The sequence below is a fragment of the Corvus kubaryi genome, unplaced genomic scaffold, assembly GCF_017639235.1.
Source record: "Corvus kubaryi isolate FWS band 111438036 unplaced genomic scaffold, C.kubaryi_AGA036_p1.0 split3-131, whole genome shotgun sequence".
Lineage (NCBI taxonomy): Eukaryota > Metazoa > Chordata > Aves > Passeriformes > Corvidae > Corvus > Corvus kubaryi.
Genome location: NW_024582083.1, coordinates 3,222,445 through 3,236,706, shown reverse-complemented (window position 1 = coordinate 3,236,706; position 14,262 = coordinate 3,222,445). Strand labels below are relative to the sequence as shown.

Here is a 14,262-nt window from a genome sequence, read left to right as displayed (position 1 = left end):
GTTGCATCTTTTCCTTTCAGTCTGCACCCATCACAAGAATTTATTTCCATTTTCTCTGCAACTTCTCTTTTTAGGGTGAAAAGATGCAATTAAATTCCCCATTAGACTTTTCTCCAGCCAAACCCAGCCTCTCTAGCAGGTCTTTTCTGGGTCCTCTGCATCTGTTAACATCTCTCCCGTGTTGGGGCAGTGTGGGAGGAGAAACCACACACAGAACTCCAGACAGCTAAGTTCTTTCTAGGGCATCCACCCATTACGCACTCTGCCTTTACTGCAACAAGGGTACAGTGCTGACGCATGTCCATGTTTAATTAAACCACACAACACTTCCTACTACTTTACACTATTTTCCTCACATCAATCCACATAAAAAACCTTCAGAAATTAAGAAAAATACAGTATAGAATATTTCTAGGTTAACATGGTAACAATGGGAGTCAGACTGGCTCCAATTCAAAATAGTTTATTCAAGAAACCTTCTGAGTTCTCTGTGATAGTTTAAACAGGGAGGACATACAACATGCAGAGGAGTTACATTATTCTGTTATTCCATCATCATTTTTTGAGGAACTCAGAAGTCTGTGTTAAAAAAGGGAAGTTTAAGGGCATGTGAAAAGGCACATTTTGCAAGCAAGTAGAAGGCTGCCATGGATCTAAATAAAGCCCTGAGAGGACTTTTGAAGAGAGCACCATCTCACACTTAAACCTAGAAATCAAAAGGAAGGCTTCGCCACTAGACTGTCAGAACACTGCTGAGCTCTCAGCTTGCATCTAATTCCTGCTCTGAGTGCGGAGGAAGCTATAAAAGCCAGCAAAACAGACAGCATCATAGGAAGGATGCTTAAAGAGAGCATAATTTTGACTACATAAAATTTCATGCATTTATGTATTCAGTAATATTTAGTTCTGGTCTCCACATCTCAAAAGGAGTCAGAGAAAGTACAGAGTTGGGTAACCAGAATCAAGGAGAAGGTAGAAAGGTATCTTGAGATGAAAGACCAGAAAGGCCACTCATCTTTCATCTCCAAGACTCCGCAGTTTGGAGATGTGATGGCTTAGGGACATATAACTAAAGTTTAAAAAATCATGAAAGTGATGGATAAACCAAATGGAAACCCACTGTTAACTGAGACAGATGACAGGTCCATAGGGGGACAGTAAAAGGGCTGGGAGAAATCTTATGAAAATTTGAATTAAACAGCTGTAGATGCTTGAAGTCCAAAGGGAAGGCAGCATCTAAAGTAGCCAGGTTTGCACACTGCCACGCTCAGTCATCACCCTGGATCATTAGTCTCCATCAGACAGGACTTTCTTTTTCCCCTCATTACTTATTATTGTGTGGAATTAAATAGCCTTTCATTCCACTTCCATTACCTATAAAACAATTATGAGCTTCCACTTAGCCAATTCTTTGACTGAAGCATAACACTTCTGAAAGAAACTTGTTTATTTTGCTGCTGTCAGACCTATGACTTATCCTGTATTACACTTAGCCTCATTATAACTGGTATGCACAATTTGCATTATAATGCATTTATTTGCAGTTCCCTTCTACGCACCAAATATATTCCATATGTGCTGGCCTAGAAAAATATTTCCTAAAACAAGGAAATTATACTCTAACACACAGACACACTCATTGACCCCAATATCTATGCACAGAGGACAAATAAGATAGAAGGCACTTGTGGGTTAACCTTCTGCAAACCTCAGCATGACACAGCTGCTCACTCCTTCCACCATATCCCTGGACACACACCTAAAACACAGCAATCATATGGGATGCTATGAACAAAATTAACTTAATCTCAGCATTTTGTGGACAGTTAAAAAAACAGAAGTGGAACTAGCAGTGTTTAAGTGCATGGTGCAGACAACAGCTACAGGATGTTATTCATTTCTCCACAGATAACTGAGACAAGAATTTTCCAAATACTGTCTGGAAAAAAAGCAAAGTCAAACCACAATCAAAGAACTACTTCAGTCATCTTATAAACCACAATGTCTTAGTTAGGAACTTCTAGAGCTTCCTCTCTCTTTTATGAATTATGATCCACACGCCCTTAAAAAAAAAAAATAATGACATATCAAAAATATCAAAAATCTGAAATAATTTTTAATCAGTGTTCCTCACTGATTACAAGTTTGGCTCAGGTAAAAGTAGTCATACAACAACAGTCAAACTGGAAGGCATGCATATAAAAATATAAACCACAAAAACCTTTCTAAAGTGGCAAAACAAGATGATCTGAAAATTATTTTAAAAGCTTTGAAAAAGATAATAACAGCAAGGTGAAGGGAGGGCTCAGCAGAAGTGAGCACAACATACATCTGAAAACAGCACTTCTATGCTGTCCAAAAATGAGGGGAGAGAAGCAAAAACTGCATATTCTCTCACATCTAAAGACAAATAACAAAACCAACAAAATCTCATTACATCTTTATAAAAAGGACACATAATATAGAAAAAAGTTTTTTCCACAGATCATTATTTTTTTCCATAGGGCTGGACCTAGGATTTCCTACCAGTTTTCTAGATCCAGTTTGCTGCATGCTTCTTTATTTTTTGAATTTTTTTTTCACTCCTTAGGGAAATATGTATGAGTAACTGCAATGGGTGTTTCCAAAACAGTGACGTGACATAAATACAGTCACTACCTGACTTGTAAATAAAAAAATGGGAGTTATTCATTGTCATTTTACTTCACAAATTAGGTGCCTTATTGCAGAAGACAGGAATGCAGTTGAAGGTATGGAAAACATAACTGTTTCCCTTTGAAAATATGCCTATAAATTACACAAAGTAAAAGGAAAAACCGTGAGAGGTCTTAATAAAGCTGCAAGAACTGTCATCTGGTAGGAGGGCTGGAGTTGTAGCTGGCAATAAAACTGCCAATGTGAAAGTTGCATAATCTGCTTTTCTTCAGTAACTAGTTCAAGAATGGCAACTCCCTAAAACTGTCTATGAAATAATGTCTGAAAAAAAATTGATGTTAAAAAAGTGGATTTGCTTCAGAATTTTCATTTGAGAACTTCAGAAGAAGTAAAACAAGCAATGATTGCCTCAACACAGTTGTCTGACTCTTAAAGGGTTCCATCCCATTAGACCTCCCACCTCCCACCCCTGCCATAGTAGCCTCCATTTGAGCAACTAGGAATTATACCCACTGCAGGACCAGCTGCAGACCAGAAGCACACACAAATGGAAAAACACTCAGCTTCCCAAACAAGGATAAAGATCTACGGCCCTTCGGCTATCACTTAAAAAAAAAAAAAAAAAAAAAAAAAAAGAAACCTTTTCAATCACTACAACTTTTGCACAAAAAAAGTCTGTTTTAAGCTCCACATGCAGCACTGCCTCTAAATCATATTTTGCTAAACCTTCCATCAAGCAATTTCATCACAAGGCAATCCTGTTGACTAAATTAGGGCTGAAGCTGGACCACGAGAGTTCTTTTGTCAGATATGAGCAATGACATTCAAGTCATCTGGCTTGAAAGGGCCATTTGCTGTCACAGTGCCTGGGCAAAACAGTCTCTATCCTGCTATGACTCCTCTCAGTGTACTTCAGAGGCACTCCAAAGGTGATGGAATGCATACTTAGAACAGATCATTTATGAGAACTGCACAAACACAGAGATAAATACAATTTTACACTAAGTTAGAGAAAACTTCTGAAGTTTAAAAATGCATGTTTGTAAAACTAACAGATTGCTAAATTGCTCCATTGCATGCTTTGTGCAACCCATGTGACAAACCATGCTGTTGATGGTATTTGTCACCAGCAATTCCAAGAAAATATAAATTTGTAAGCTATATTCTTATGTTCATAGCTGCCCTCAATTTGGACATAAACTGACAATATGAAAGTCCATTATGCAACCAGTGCTACCTCTCCATAGTAGATTTCTGCCCCCTTAAACATCCTGGGGGAAACAAAACAAATTTAAACAAGACTAATTCATATCTACCACCCTGGAATAAGTTTTGGTACATAGAACTACCATGACTATACAGCTTTGTACCACAGACACATTGCTGTGATGGCATCTCCAAAAAGCAAGTAATCCTATAAGACAATGACCACATCTATTATTTTTTGGAGTGTTCAGCACAAAACTTGGCCAGAGGCCACTTATGAATCACAAAGTCCAAACAATTAAAAATAATTGTGATGATATAAACAAGCAAGCATTACACTATATGCATATTCACATATATGTATGTTCTACTTATTAAAAAATACATAACCGTGAAGTGTAAGTGAGGCGCAAGGGCCACAGGCAGCTTTGGAGAAATGTGTGTTGAGCAGCATTTCTATACTAATGTGTTTTGTACTCCCACCTATACCTGAGGAATGGAAAATAAAACGTTGTGGGTTGGTTTTGATTTCTTCTTTTCATGAAATTTAACTAAAAAAACCAGCAGGGCAACTTCCTCCTTCACCTGTTTCCTAGATTTCACAGCATCTATCAAGCTGACTGACATGTGATATACTATTCAATGCCCTGCACCATCCTTTATCCAGCTTGCCTTCTCTCAGATCCCAAGCACCTCCCTGAGATGAAAAGTTTTGCCAGGAATAGATACCTGTAATAATACTGCTAGTCATCTGCAGGGAGCGAAATCCCTTTCCCACTCACTTCCTATGTCCTGTCTGATAAGGCAGAACAGGACAATCACTAGTACATACACTTCTGCAGTACAGAAGTCACTGAGTTTTCAGTAGATATCAGCAGACCACAGCCATTAATGTTGGCTCAGCCCACTGACAGAATAACAAAGTAGCAGGACTTTTGAGCCCCAAAATTACCTGTGCTAGCCAAGGCGAAACAATTTAGTGGGGAGAAAGATCAACAATTTTATTCTATTTTACAGCTGACATTCCTGAGATTTGAGAGCATTGCTTGTGGAAAAGCAAGTGGCACATCCAAAACTAAGAAGGGCACATAGTAAAGGAGAGGAACTGTTTGTAAAGATGTGAAATTGTTAACAGCTCAGTGTTCTGCTATGATGAAGGAGTTTGACAGAATTTAGCATTCAAGTTCTGACTGACTTGCATTAATCTACATGAGTCTCTGTATCACTGATTCCAAATAATGGACTAAAACAACCTCCTGTTATCTAGTAATGAGTCAAAAACCAAACAATATCTGAGGTCATCTCGGCTGGTGTTTGAACCTGTGAGTTCAAGAAAGATGCTGAAGAAGATAAGCCTTAGTTTATCAAATTTATTTCATTTTTTGAATGAGTTTCCTGGGCAAGAAGGCCAACTAGCTCTTCCTGTCTTCTTGGATACCATCTACTTTGTCACAGCAAAAACATTCATCTAGGACAGCGACTTCAGGCCAATGCTGCATACTGCCATGGTCTGCAGCCAACATTTCACACGGTCATTCACAAGGCACAGAAACTGGTATTAATCTATGGAAGCCCTCAGATAACAAATCCTATGGAAGAAGGAAGGATACTTATTTTCAGTTGAATAACCTGATTCCCTGGTTATTTGGCTAACAGAAGGGAGCATAATCAATCCTGAGTTTTACCTGCTTACTTGCAGAATACCTTGTTTAAAGATATGTATCCACATTTGGATGTCAGTACAATACCCATCTAAGTAGCCCATTTAAATGAAATTGTTCCGTTGTGATATGATCTTTCACTTGTCAGGGCACCTAATGATACTTCCGTCATCCTCTTTGGCCTTGCTGTGCACGTATCATTTAAAACTCAAGCAAAGTAATGCAATCCTGCCACAATTGCTCTTTCAACTTGCACCGCTTTACCCCCTCTCCTTGCTCTTCACTCCCTTTTCCAATGACATTGCTCCCCCAGAACTTCCTGCTGGCTATGTCTCTCCTGGAGTCTGGATTTTCTACAAATGCAATTGTCACACTCATATGCATCTGGTCCAGACTGAGTTAATTCCTTTACTTTGAGAAGTTTAGATACCTTCATTGAAAGCAGAGACTACCCAGAGGCCTGGCCAGAGTGCTTTGTGCCAAACTCAGTCTCTCACAAGGGATGCCATTGGCCACCCAAAACTTGCCAACTTCTCTCTCTCACCTTCAGAGAGATTTAAGAGTACAAAAAATGGCAGAGAGAACATGGCCTGTACCTTACCTATTTTACATGATTCCTCCTTAGTAGGAAAGATGCAGTACTCCTGGAATTCCTGTGCGCAAGCAGATTCTCAATTAGACTCTGCCTGACTGAAAGCAAGTAAAAATAAAGACACTGAGTGCTTCAGAACAAATTACTGTAAAAAATAGCAGTCTTATTGTCCTCACTGTCACTAGCACTCAGTGCTTGGAGAATATTGAACCAGCACTTAAACTGACCAATCTCCTTCCTCATTGCCTGAGATTCAACTCTTACTCAGCTTTTACACATCCCATCCTGCCATTCCTGGTTATGGTGACACTACCCCTGGTCCCATCTGTAGTCATGGTGTGTTAAGGAAGCCTTGACAAAGGTCCATTTCACTCAAAGCCCCCACTTACGCCCAAGAACTTTGCAGAGTTAACCACAAGCAGTTGTAGACTTATAGAATGGTTTGGGTTGAGAGGGGACCTTGAAGACCATCTAGTTCCAACCCTCCTGCCATGGGCAGCGGCACTTTCCACTAGACCACGTTGCTTGGAACTACATCCAGCCTGGCCTTGAACACCTCCAGGGATGGGGTGCCCACAACTTCCCTGGGCAACCTGTTCCAGCGCCTTACCACCTTCACAGGAAAGAGTTTTTCCCTAATATCTAATGTAAACCTACTGCCCTTGTGCCTCTCAATGTACCTCTCCTTGTGAGTATGGAGAGCACCATGTAATCTGGACAGTAATTAATAAGATTTAAAATAGAAAGACTCAGATAAATACCTGAATAAACTGATATCAAAGAAATCTGTCCTTGACTTCGTAACTTAAGCCTAGTTTCAAAGCTGGCAAAACAGCCTCTTATCATTAAGATTACAATCACTTTCAAGTAACAGAAAGATTCTTAAACTGAATCGTAAATGAAGCTGCTGCATTACCTAAGGGGATGTATTTTAGTCTCTCCCATGTTCTAGAAATGAAAACATGTTGGCACTAGTAACCTGTGCAATAAAAAGAACACAAAACTGTATCTGCAGCTGCTTGCTGTGGAGTAACAGAAAAGTTGTTAGAGGATCCTTGATAAGACAGAAGTATGGTCCAAAACCTCTTAAATCCTCTCCTTACAGACAGCACACTAAAGATGGCAGAAAAACTTTTAAACTCAGAACAGCAAGAATTGATTACAAGTTTATTACAACTAGACCAATCAACATTTTCAGTAGAAGAAAGCTGAAGTAATCATAGAAACATACAATGGTTTGGGTTGGAAGGAACCTTAAAGATCTCTCACTTCCAGCCTCCCTGCCATGGGCAGGGGCACCTTCTACTAGATCAGGTTGCTCAAAGCCCCATCCAACCTGGTCTTGATCAAGTGGGACAGAACACAAATAAAAAAGCATAAAAGCAAGTATCTCCCTATATACTGTGTATTTTCAGGTGTGTTTTTGCTCCTGGCTAATTAAATGGCTTTTTTTGTTGCATGCAAGTGCAATTTGTCTGGTCCCAAGGAACCAGACCACAAGAGACCTGACTGCACTGATCCTGGCTCTCTTCGTGACACAAATTGAGGAAAGACAAATACTGTACATCACACAAGGTAAGTCAGTTTAGGTTAAGCACTTAAGACTGATCTAATAAACCACCAGCTGACCCACTGACTGTAGAACAGTCTGCCACCAACTGCTCTTCAAATACCCATAACCTTCCTTCTCTCTCTGCCCAACAGATAAATTTCTACATACTGCAGTCTACATTGTCATTAGCATGGCATTTCAACTATGAACTTCTGTAGAGTATCACCCACATTAATTCATTCTTAAACAGAGACTGCAGTGACTCAGGCCTCCAAGCCAACAAAAAAGCACCTGTTCATTATAGTTACCCTCAAATGCACCATATGGGTTACTGTATCATAGATGAGACTCCACACAAATGTAAAAAAAACCCCAAACTAATTTGTATGCCAGTTGACTAATCTCATGCTAAATTCAGCCATTTAACATTTTATTGTATTTTAGTTGTTCAAAATTCTGTTCTTACAGCCAACCCCCACAAAGAGGCCAAAGAGGAGGAGAGCACTGAACCCTGGGGCACAGCTCTTCTACTGCAGCACCAGGGAGAAAATCTGTCCCAGGTAAGCAAAGCCCATCAGACCCTGACCCGTCCTTCCAAGACAAAGTCTAGTTTCTTGTCTAGTCTTGGGACGACCCAATCAGTTTCAGTTTTCCTTCTTTTCCTGAAGCTGGTCTCCACATCAAGTCTTAGGAGATGTCAAGGTGCCACTACTCACAGAAAGGCCAACACGTATTGCCTAAAAAGTTAAACCTTTTTTCCTCAGGAAATCTCTTCTGAAAAATGGACTGCAGCAATGATGGCCCAAAGTGCAGGGTGTTTTTATCCTGTCTCCTTCCTCCAAGTGATTAGGAGGACCACAGGGCTATGTGGCTTGGAGCAATACAATCAGATTTTGAAAACAATGTTTAATCAGAAACATACCTGAGCTATAGAAAATTGCTTCATAATACTTTGACTAACTAACACCTTTCTGGACTATGATGCAAGAAGAAAAAGGGATACATACCATAATTAGACAACTGTCCACAACTTTTCTTTTTAGAGGGATTTTATGAATGCTTAACTGGATAAACTTAAAACTTAAATGCATAAACTTATGAGTATTAAGAACAAAATGGCCAATTGCATGAGACCCCATCTCTACCAGAGCTGACTGTAAGATGTAAAAAGGCCCCCAGATTTCAGATTTCATGACTCTTGGAGTATTTCTTACCCTCTTCATTAAAAAAAAAAACCATTCTTTTTTTTACTGTCTTTGCATTGTAAAGAGAGGCTAGCAGAAGAGGACTTTTTTTTTAGTAATGTAGATTACTAAAATAGTACTCACACACTTCTTAGAAGCTTAAATTACCTCCTTCCCAAGATCCCCAAGATCCACAAGACTATGCAACTTTGACAATTAATAAAAACAAAGAGGAAAAATAGCCTGAATACCTGAAAATAGTGTTGTACTGATGTCTTAGCAAGTAGTATATGCTGATCCATGTAGGTTTACTCTTTCTATAGTATTACTCTACTGCTGCCACATGCATACACTGTCAAGTGCTTGGCAAACAATTCCCGTAGTTTTTACAATCAAATGGAAGATAAAAGAGAGAAAGAAGACATGAGAATGAAATAGTTTGCTGCAACATTGCCATAATCCAGAACACTAACACCTCTATCACTCGGACATTTTGTCTGGTAGTTTCTCATTTCACTTCTGCACCCTGCGTATCTTCAGCCACATCACCTTGTACCTGTGCCTGGCAGCTGGTCTCAGCCAGTACGACACTTACACTCAGTGCTTTGCTGCAATTGCTAGGAACTTTATTCCACAGCCCTTAATAGTTCAGCAGTGACAAACATCTCCTTCCCATCCCAAAAACCTCATTCATCTTTTTTTTTCCTGGGAAGCTGTGCCCTCCAAGGTGAAAGGCTTTAAAATACAGCATCACTCAAGAGCTTCAATACAAGATTGTTCTCATCACTACATGTCAACATTAAATGAAGCTTGTGACCTTTCTAGTTGAGTCATTGTTCCTTCCACATTCTGTTTCCGCTCTAGGAATATCCTTCATGTTATGCATATGTTTCAATGAGATCCTAAAAATAGAACTCATGTTTATTCATACGAACATTAGGGATTTTCAAGAACTTCTAAGATGTCCTCTGTCCAGCTTCATTTCCTTCCAAAAGGAAAAATTATTCTCCTTTTCCTGTGTAGCACTATTACACAGTGGACGAGGAAGGAGCAAGGCTTTTAATTTTACCAAGACCAAGCCCATTTTAGGAATGTTTTCTGTAAATTGAAGAAAGAAATAGATAAAACTGTTTCTTTTGGACTGAAACCACCAAAATTTAAGTAATTCAATTTTAAGTTGTAGAGATAAGCAGGTGAAAACAAGCTGTGCTGGTTTTAGCTGGGGTAGAGTTAATTTTCTTCCCAGTGGCTGGTATGGGGCTGTGTTTTGGATTTGTGCTGAACACAGGGCTGATAATACAGAGATGTTTCTGTTATTGCTGAGCAGGGCTAACACAGAGCCAAGGCCTTTTCTCCCTTTCACACTGCCATGCTGGGGAGGAGACTGGGGGTGCATGGGAGGTTGGGAGGGGACACAGCCAGAACAGGTGACCCAAACTGACCAAAGGGATATTCCAGATCATATGGCATCATGTTCAGGATAGAAAGAGGGGGAGAGAAGAAGGAAGGGAAGTCACTGTCACATGTGATGAGGCTCTGCTCTCCTGCAGATGGCTGAACACCAGCCTGCCCATGGGAAGCAGTGAAAGAATTGCTCGTTTAGCTTTGCTTGTGTGCACGGCTTTTGCTTTCCCTATTAAACTGTCTTTATTTCAACCCATGAGTTCTCTGCCTTTTACTCTTCCAATTCTCTCCCCAATCCCGCTGGTGGGGGAGTGAGTGAGCGGCTGCGGGGGCCTTGGCTGCTGGCTGGGGTTAAATCACAACACAAGCATTCGCTTTGAATTAAAGGAGTTACAATATATAATCCATAACTTTGCTATTGATAAAATCCAACTTCTATTATTTTTCAGAAACAGCCTCAGAAAGAAACAAAAACTATCATCAGTTGTCACGTTCTAAGTGGCTGAGGCCAGCTTCTCCGGCCCTGCAGGCATCAGCTATGAACACTGCACTGGTTCAAGCCTGCAGAAGAACTTCATTCTTGTTTCTCAATCATCTGGGACAGATGGATATTTAAAAATCATGCATTTCTTTTATATAACTCAGCAAGTAAATGACATTTACAATACAATAAATCCATCACTAATGGACACGCTTGATCAAGGGATGCAGTTTTCTGTGATGTATCTTGTCTGCCTCAATTTTTAAAGACAGATACGTCAATCTCATTTCATATTTCTTGCTATTAAGGAGCAAACCGCATGATTAGATTTTCATTTATTTTGAAATATTGTCACCATTCTCAAGCTTTACCATAGTCTATTTCTGTCTTTTTCTTTAAATTGCTTTTTAGAATTTGATCAACCCTACCATTTTGAAAGCTTCTTCAATGAAACAGCCAGCTAAAGCCAAGAAGTGCATTGTATGCAAATTATACATATAGTCTAAAACCTGCTTCTGCAAGTTTCATCTGAGCTCCCAAAAGATTTCAAAAATTCAGGGTATCTATATAATTACCTTGTGTACTGCTTGACTAGATAACAAAAGGGAAATAACTTGTTATCAATTGTGTTCTCTGCTATTTGATCTCATTTTTTCTTGGCCCTTCATTCCTGGTCTTTCCTACATAGGAGAATGTGTGCCAATAAATTAGTTATTTTGCCAATAAGTTAGTTATAGTCTACTGAACTATTGAGGTAAGGTAAGTTCTTATCTGCATCAAATATTTAAAAATCCCCCAAAAAATCAACACAGTACATGCATTCGAAGCATAAAAAAGTAAAAAATATCTGCAACAACACTAAACTAGTAAAAACCGATTTATTGAACAGACAAATCAATCTTGGAAAATAGACTATTCTTTCTGTGACATATACAACTAGTGGTATTGTTTGTTTTGCTGTGAAGTAAACATGATGAATATCAAAATCTATCTTACAGCTTTGTTTTAGAAGCCACATAATGTATTAGCAGAGCCAGGGTATCTGCAATTTTTAGATAGCCAGCAAGAATACTATGATATAATCCACAAACTCCCTTAAATGGACTCCACTAAAGCAGCCTGTTCTCCTCTGTGCTTCCAGCTTTGCACATTTGTCTGTTGTGTGCACCTTGCCACGCAGTATCTTTTATTTGGAGCATGGAAGCCACCGTGGGCACCTTGAGGCCATGGGGCCAATCAAAAAGGCAGACATGCTGCACCTGAACTTCAAGTAATTGCCTGCCTTGACATTTAGTTTGTTATGATCCATGGTGGTGCCACAATATAAACTTGAAGCTATATGAAACTAACGATCAAAACATTACTCTCCAAACCAACTTTGGGAACTGACATCCCACTGCCTTCTCTTAACACGGTACCAAGGATTAACTTCTAGTCCTGAACATCTTCTGAGGGACCTCCTTGCATCTGTCAGATCCTGAAGAGACTTTTAACGTGACTTTTTTGTTTCCAGCTCAGGTACACTATGGCTGGCATTTCTGACCACACATCTGGAGAAGATGCAAATGAACTACTTCTCCTGTCTGCACTGTCTCCTTAGCAATGGGACTGCAGCACTCCACTGTTCAAATTAATGGGCGTGCAGCACACACAAAAAAAGACACATGAGGTTCCTTCTTGCTTGGAAAACATGGAAGTCAGTTTTCTTAGCACGGTGCCTCTGTCTGCAGGATACCCTCACCATCCAAACAGCACAGCAACAGGTATTTCTCTGAAACAACACAATCTTCTCAACAAATGCTCACTTCCTGTAAACATTTTTGTTATGAAATCTGAAGTTCTGACAATTCGGACTCTCCGTGTAAATACTGAGAATGGAACATCGGCTAAAAATTGATCTCAAAATGACAGCGAGCCTTTCCTCAGGGTATAATCACCCCAGTAATGCTGTTTCCATCTGGAGTGACTTCCACAAGCCCTAAGCATGTACACTACTTGTGGGTTTCAAATGGGGCTGCTAATAGCTGCATTTATGAAAACTGTGTCCTTCACTTACTGCATCTAACATGGAAGAGACATTACAAAGTCTACTTATGATCTATCTAGTTCATTAAATGGGTGTTTAAATTGGAACACAGTTCACTGAATCAAGACCTTTACGTGCTAGCCTTGCACTTCAACTTCGAACAAAGACAATTTTGTTAAAGCCTGTCAGAAAACTCAATTCAAAAGCCTTCTGCAGTCCCTGGGAAAGAGAGTCTGTTGTCTCTAACAGCAAAATCTGGCCTGCAGCTGGAAAACGAAGAGTCAGTAAGGCAGTTCATACTTTAGTCTGACTGGGGAGAGAGACAGTGCCTCCCAAGAGGAAGAATGGCAAAAGAAGAAAATTGTCAGTGTTTCAATCTCCAGTATAAGAGAGAAGCTACATACATCAGCCATCAAATACCACAGAAGGATGAACTGGCAAATGTACCAGGACAGGACAGTAAACAGTATAGAACTGTTTACTGTACATCAAAACAGAATCAGCAAAAGAACCTAAAATCCACAAGGATGATACTCTAATCAAAATACACATACACACAAAAAATCCACTGTGTTTTGCTACTGTTCAATAACCTGCAAAACTCTTACATTGAAAATGGTAAGGAAAAGCAATATAAAAGAGCTCCTTCCGTAAGAGACAATGCATTCCCATGGTTGTCAACCATGCCAATACTACAGCTGTCAATAATCAGTCGCCTTTTGGGATGAGGTGCTTTCTTTTCAAAAGTTCTTACACACAAATGACAACAGCAAAACATAAGAAGTATATGCTCTGTTTAAAACTGTGATATGCAAGTTATGCAAATCAACATTTTCTCAATATATTATCATCTGACATAGACTTGGACAAATACTGTAAGTTAAGATAGAGAAAACCAGATTGATTCACTATCCCACTAAACACTCCCAGTAAATGATAAAAATAAAGCAAAACAAATACACAAACAATACAAAAATTCCACCAAAACCTGGAACTTTTGACTTTTCAATTCACTTCAATTAAAAAAAGTAACAGCTTAAAAATACGCTACTATGCAGCTTTCCATTTTTAATAATTTCAACAGAACAGGAACAGCATAACTCCATGCATCTCTTTAGCTGTTGCTTCAGACGTAGTGTTTTACCTGGAAATAGCATATTTTCCTTTTGTTTGGTATAGCACTTCCAGTTCTATAATTCCTGACAGTATATCTGCAACTGCAGATTTGTAAAGGATGTCAGATTTATATAAGATGCAGCAAAGGAAAAAAACCACAAATAAACACTTGCCCATTCTCCCTACCAAGTGAAGAGGCTCAAAGCTAACTTTCCCATTTGATTTAAAAACCAAAGTTTGGAAGGCTTCTGAGTGTCAACATTGATGCATTACAGGGATGTTTATCTTCCCATCACTGCAGATATACAGCAAAACCTGAAGGGGATATTTTCCATCTCGTCTGTAATGAGAACTGTGGAACAGCAGAAATATGAATTACAAGATG

At 39.3% G+C, this 14,262-nt stretch overlaps 1 protein-coding gene across 3 annotated transcripts in view; it reads right to left on the bottom strand.

Annotated features, from left to right (window-relative positions):
- GALNT7 (polypeptide N-acetylgalactosaminyltransferase 7) overlaps positions 1-14,262 on the bottom strand; it is a 71,835-nt gene that overhangs the window by 41,960 nt on the left and 15,613 nt on the right. Inside the window, exon 1 of one of the 3 annotated variants that reach the window (XM_042014914.1) lies at positions 9,102-9,167. The exons of the other annotated variants lie outside the window; for them this stretch is intronic. Coding sequence (XP_041870848.1) covers positions 9,102-9,152 — 51 coding nt within the window. The 5' untranslated portion in view covers positions 9,153-9,167. Of the gene's footprint in view, positions 1-9,101; positions 9,168-14,262 lie in introns of those variants that run through there. 3 annotated transcript variants of the gene reach the window in all.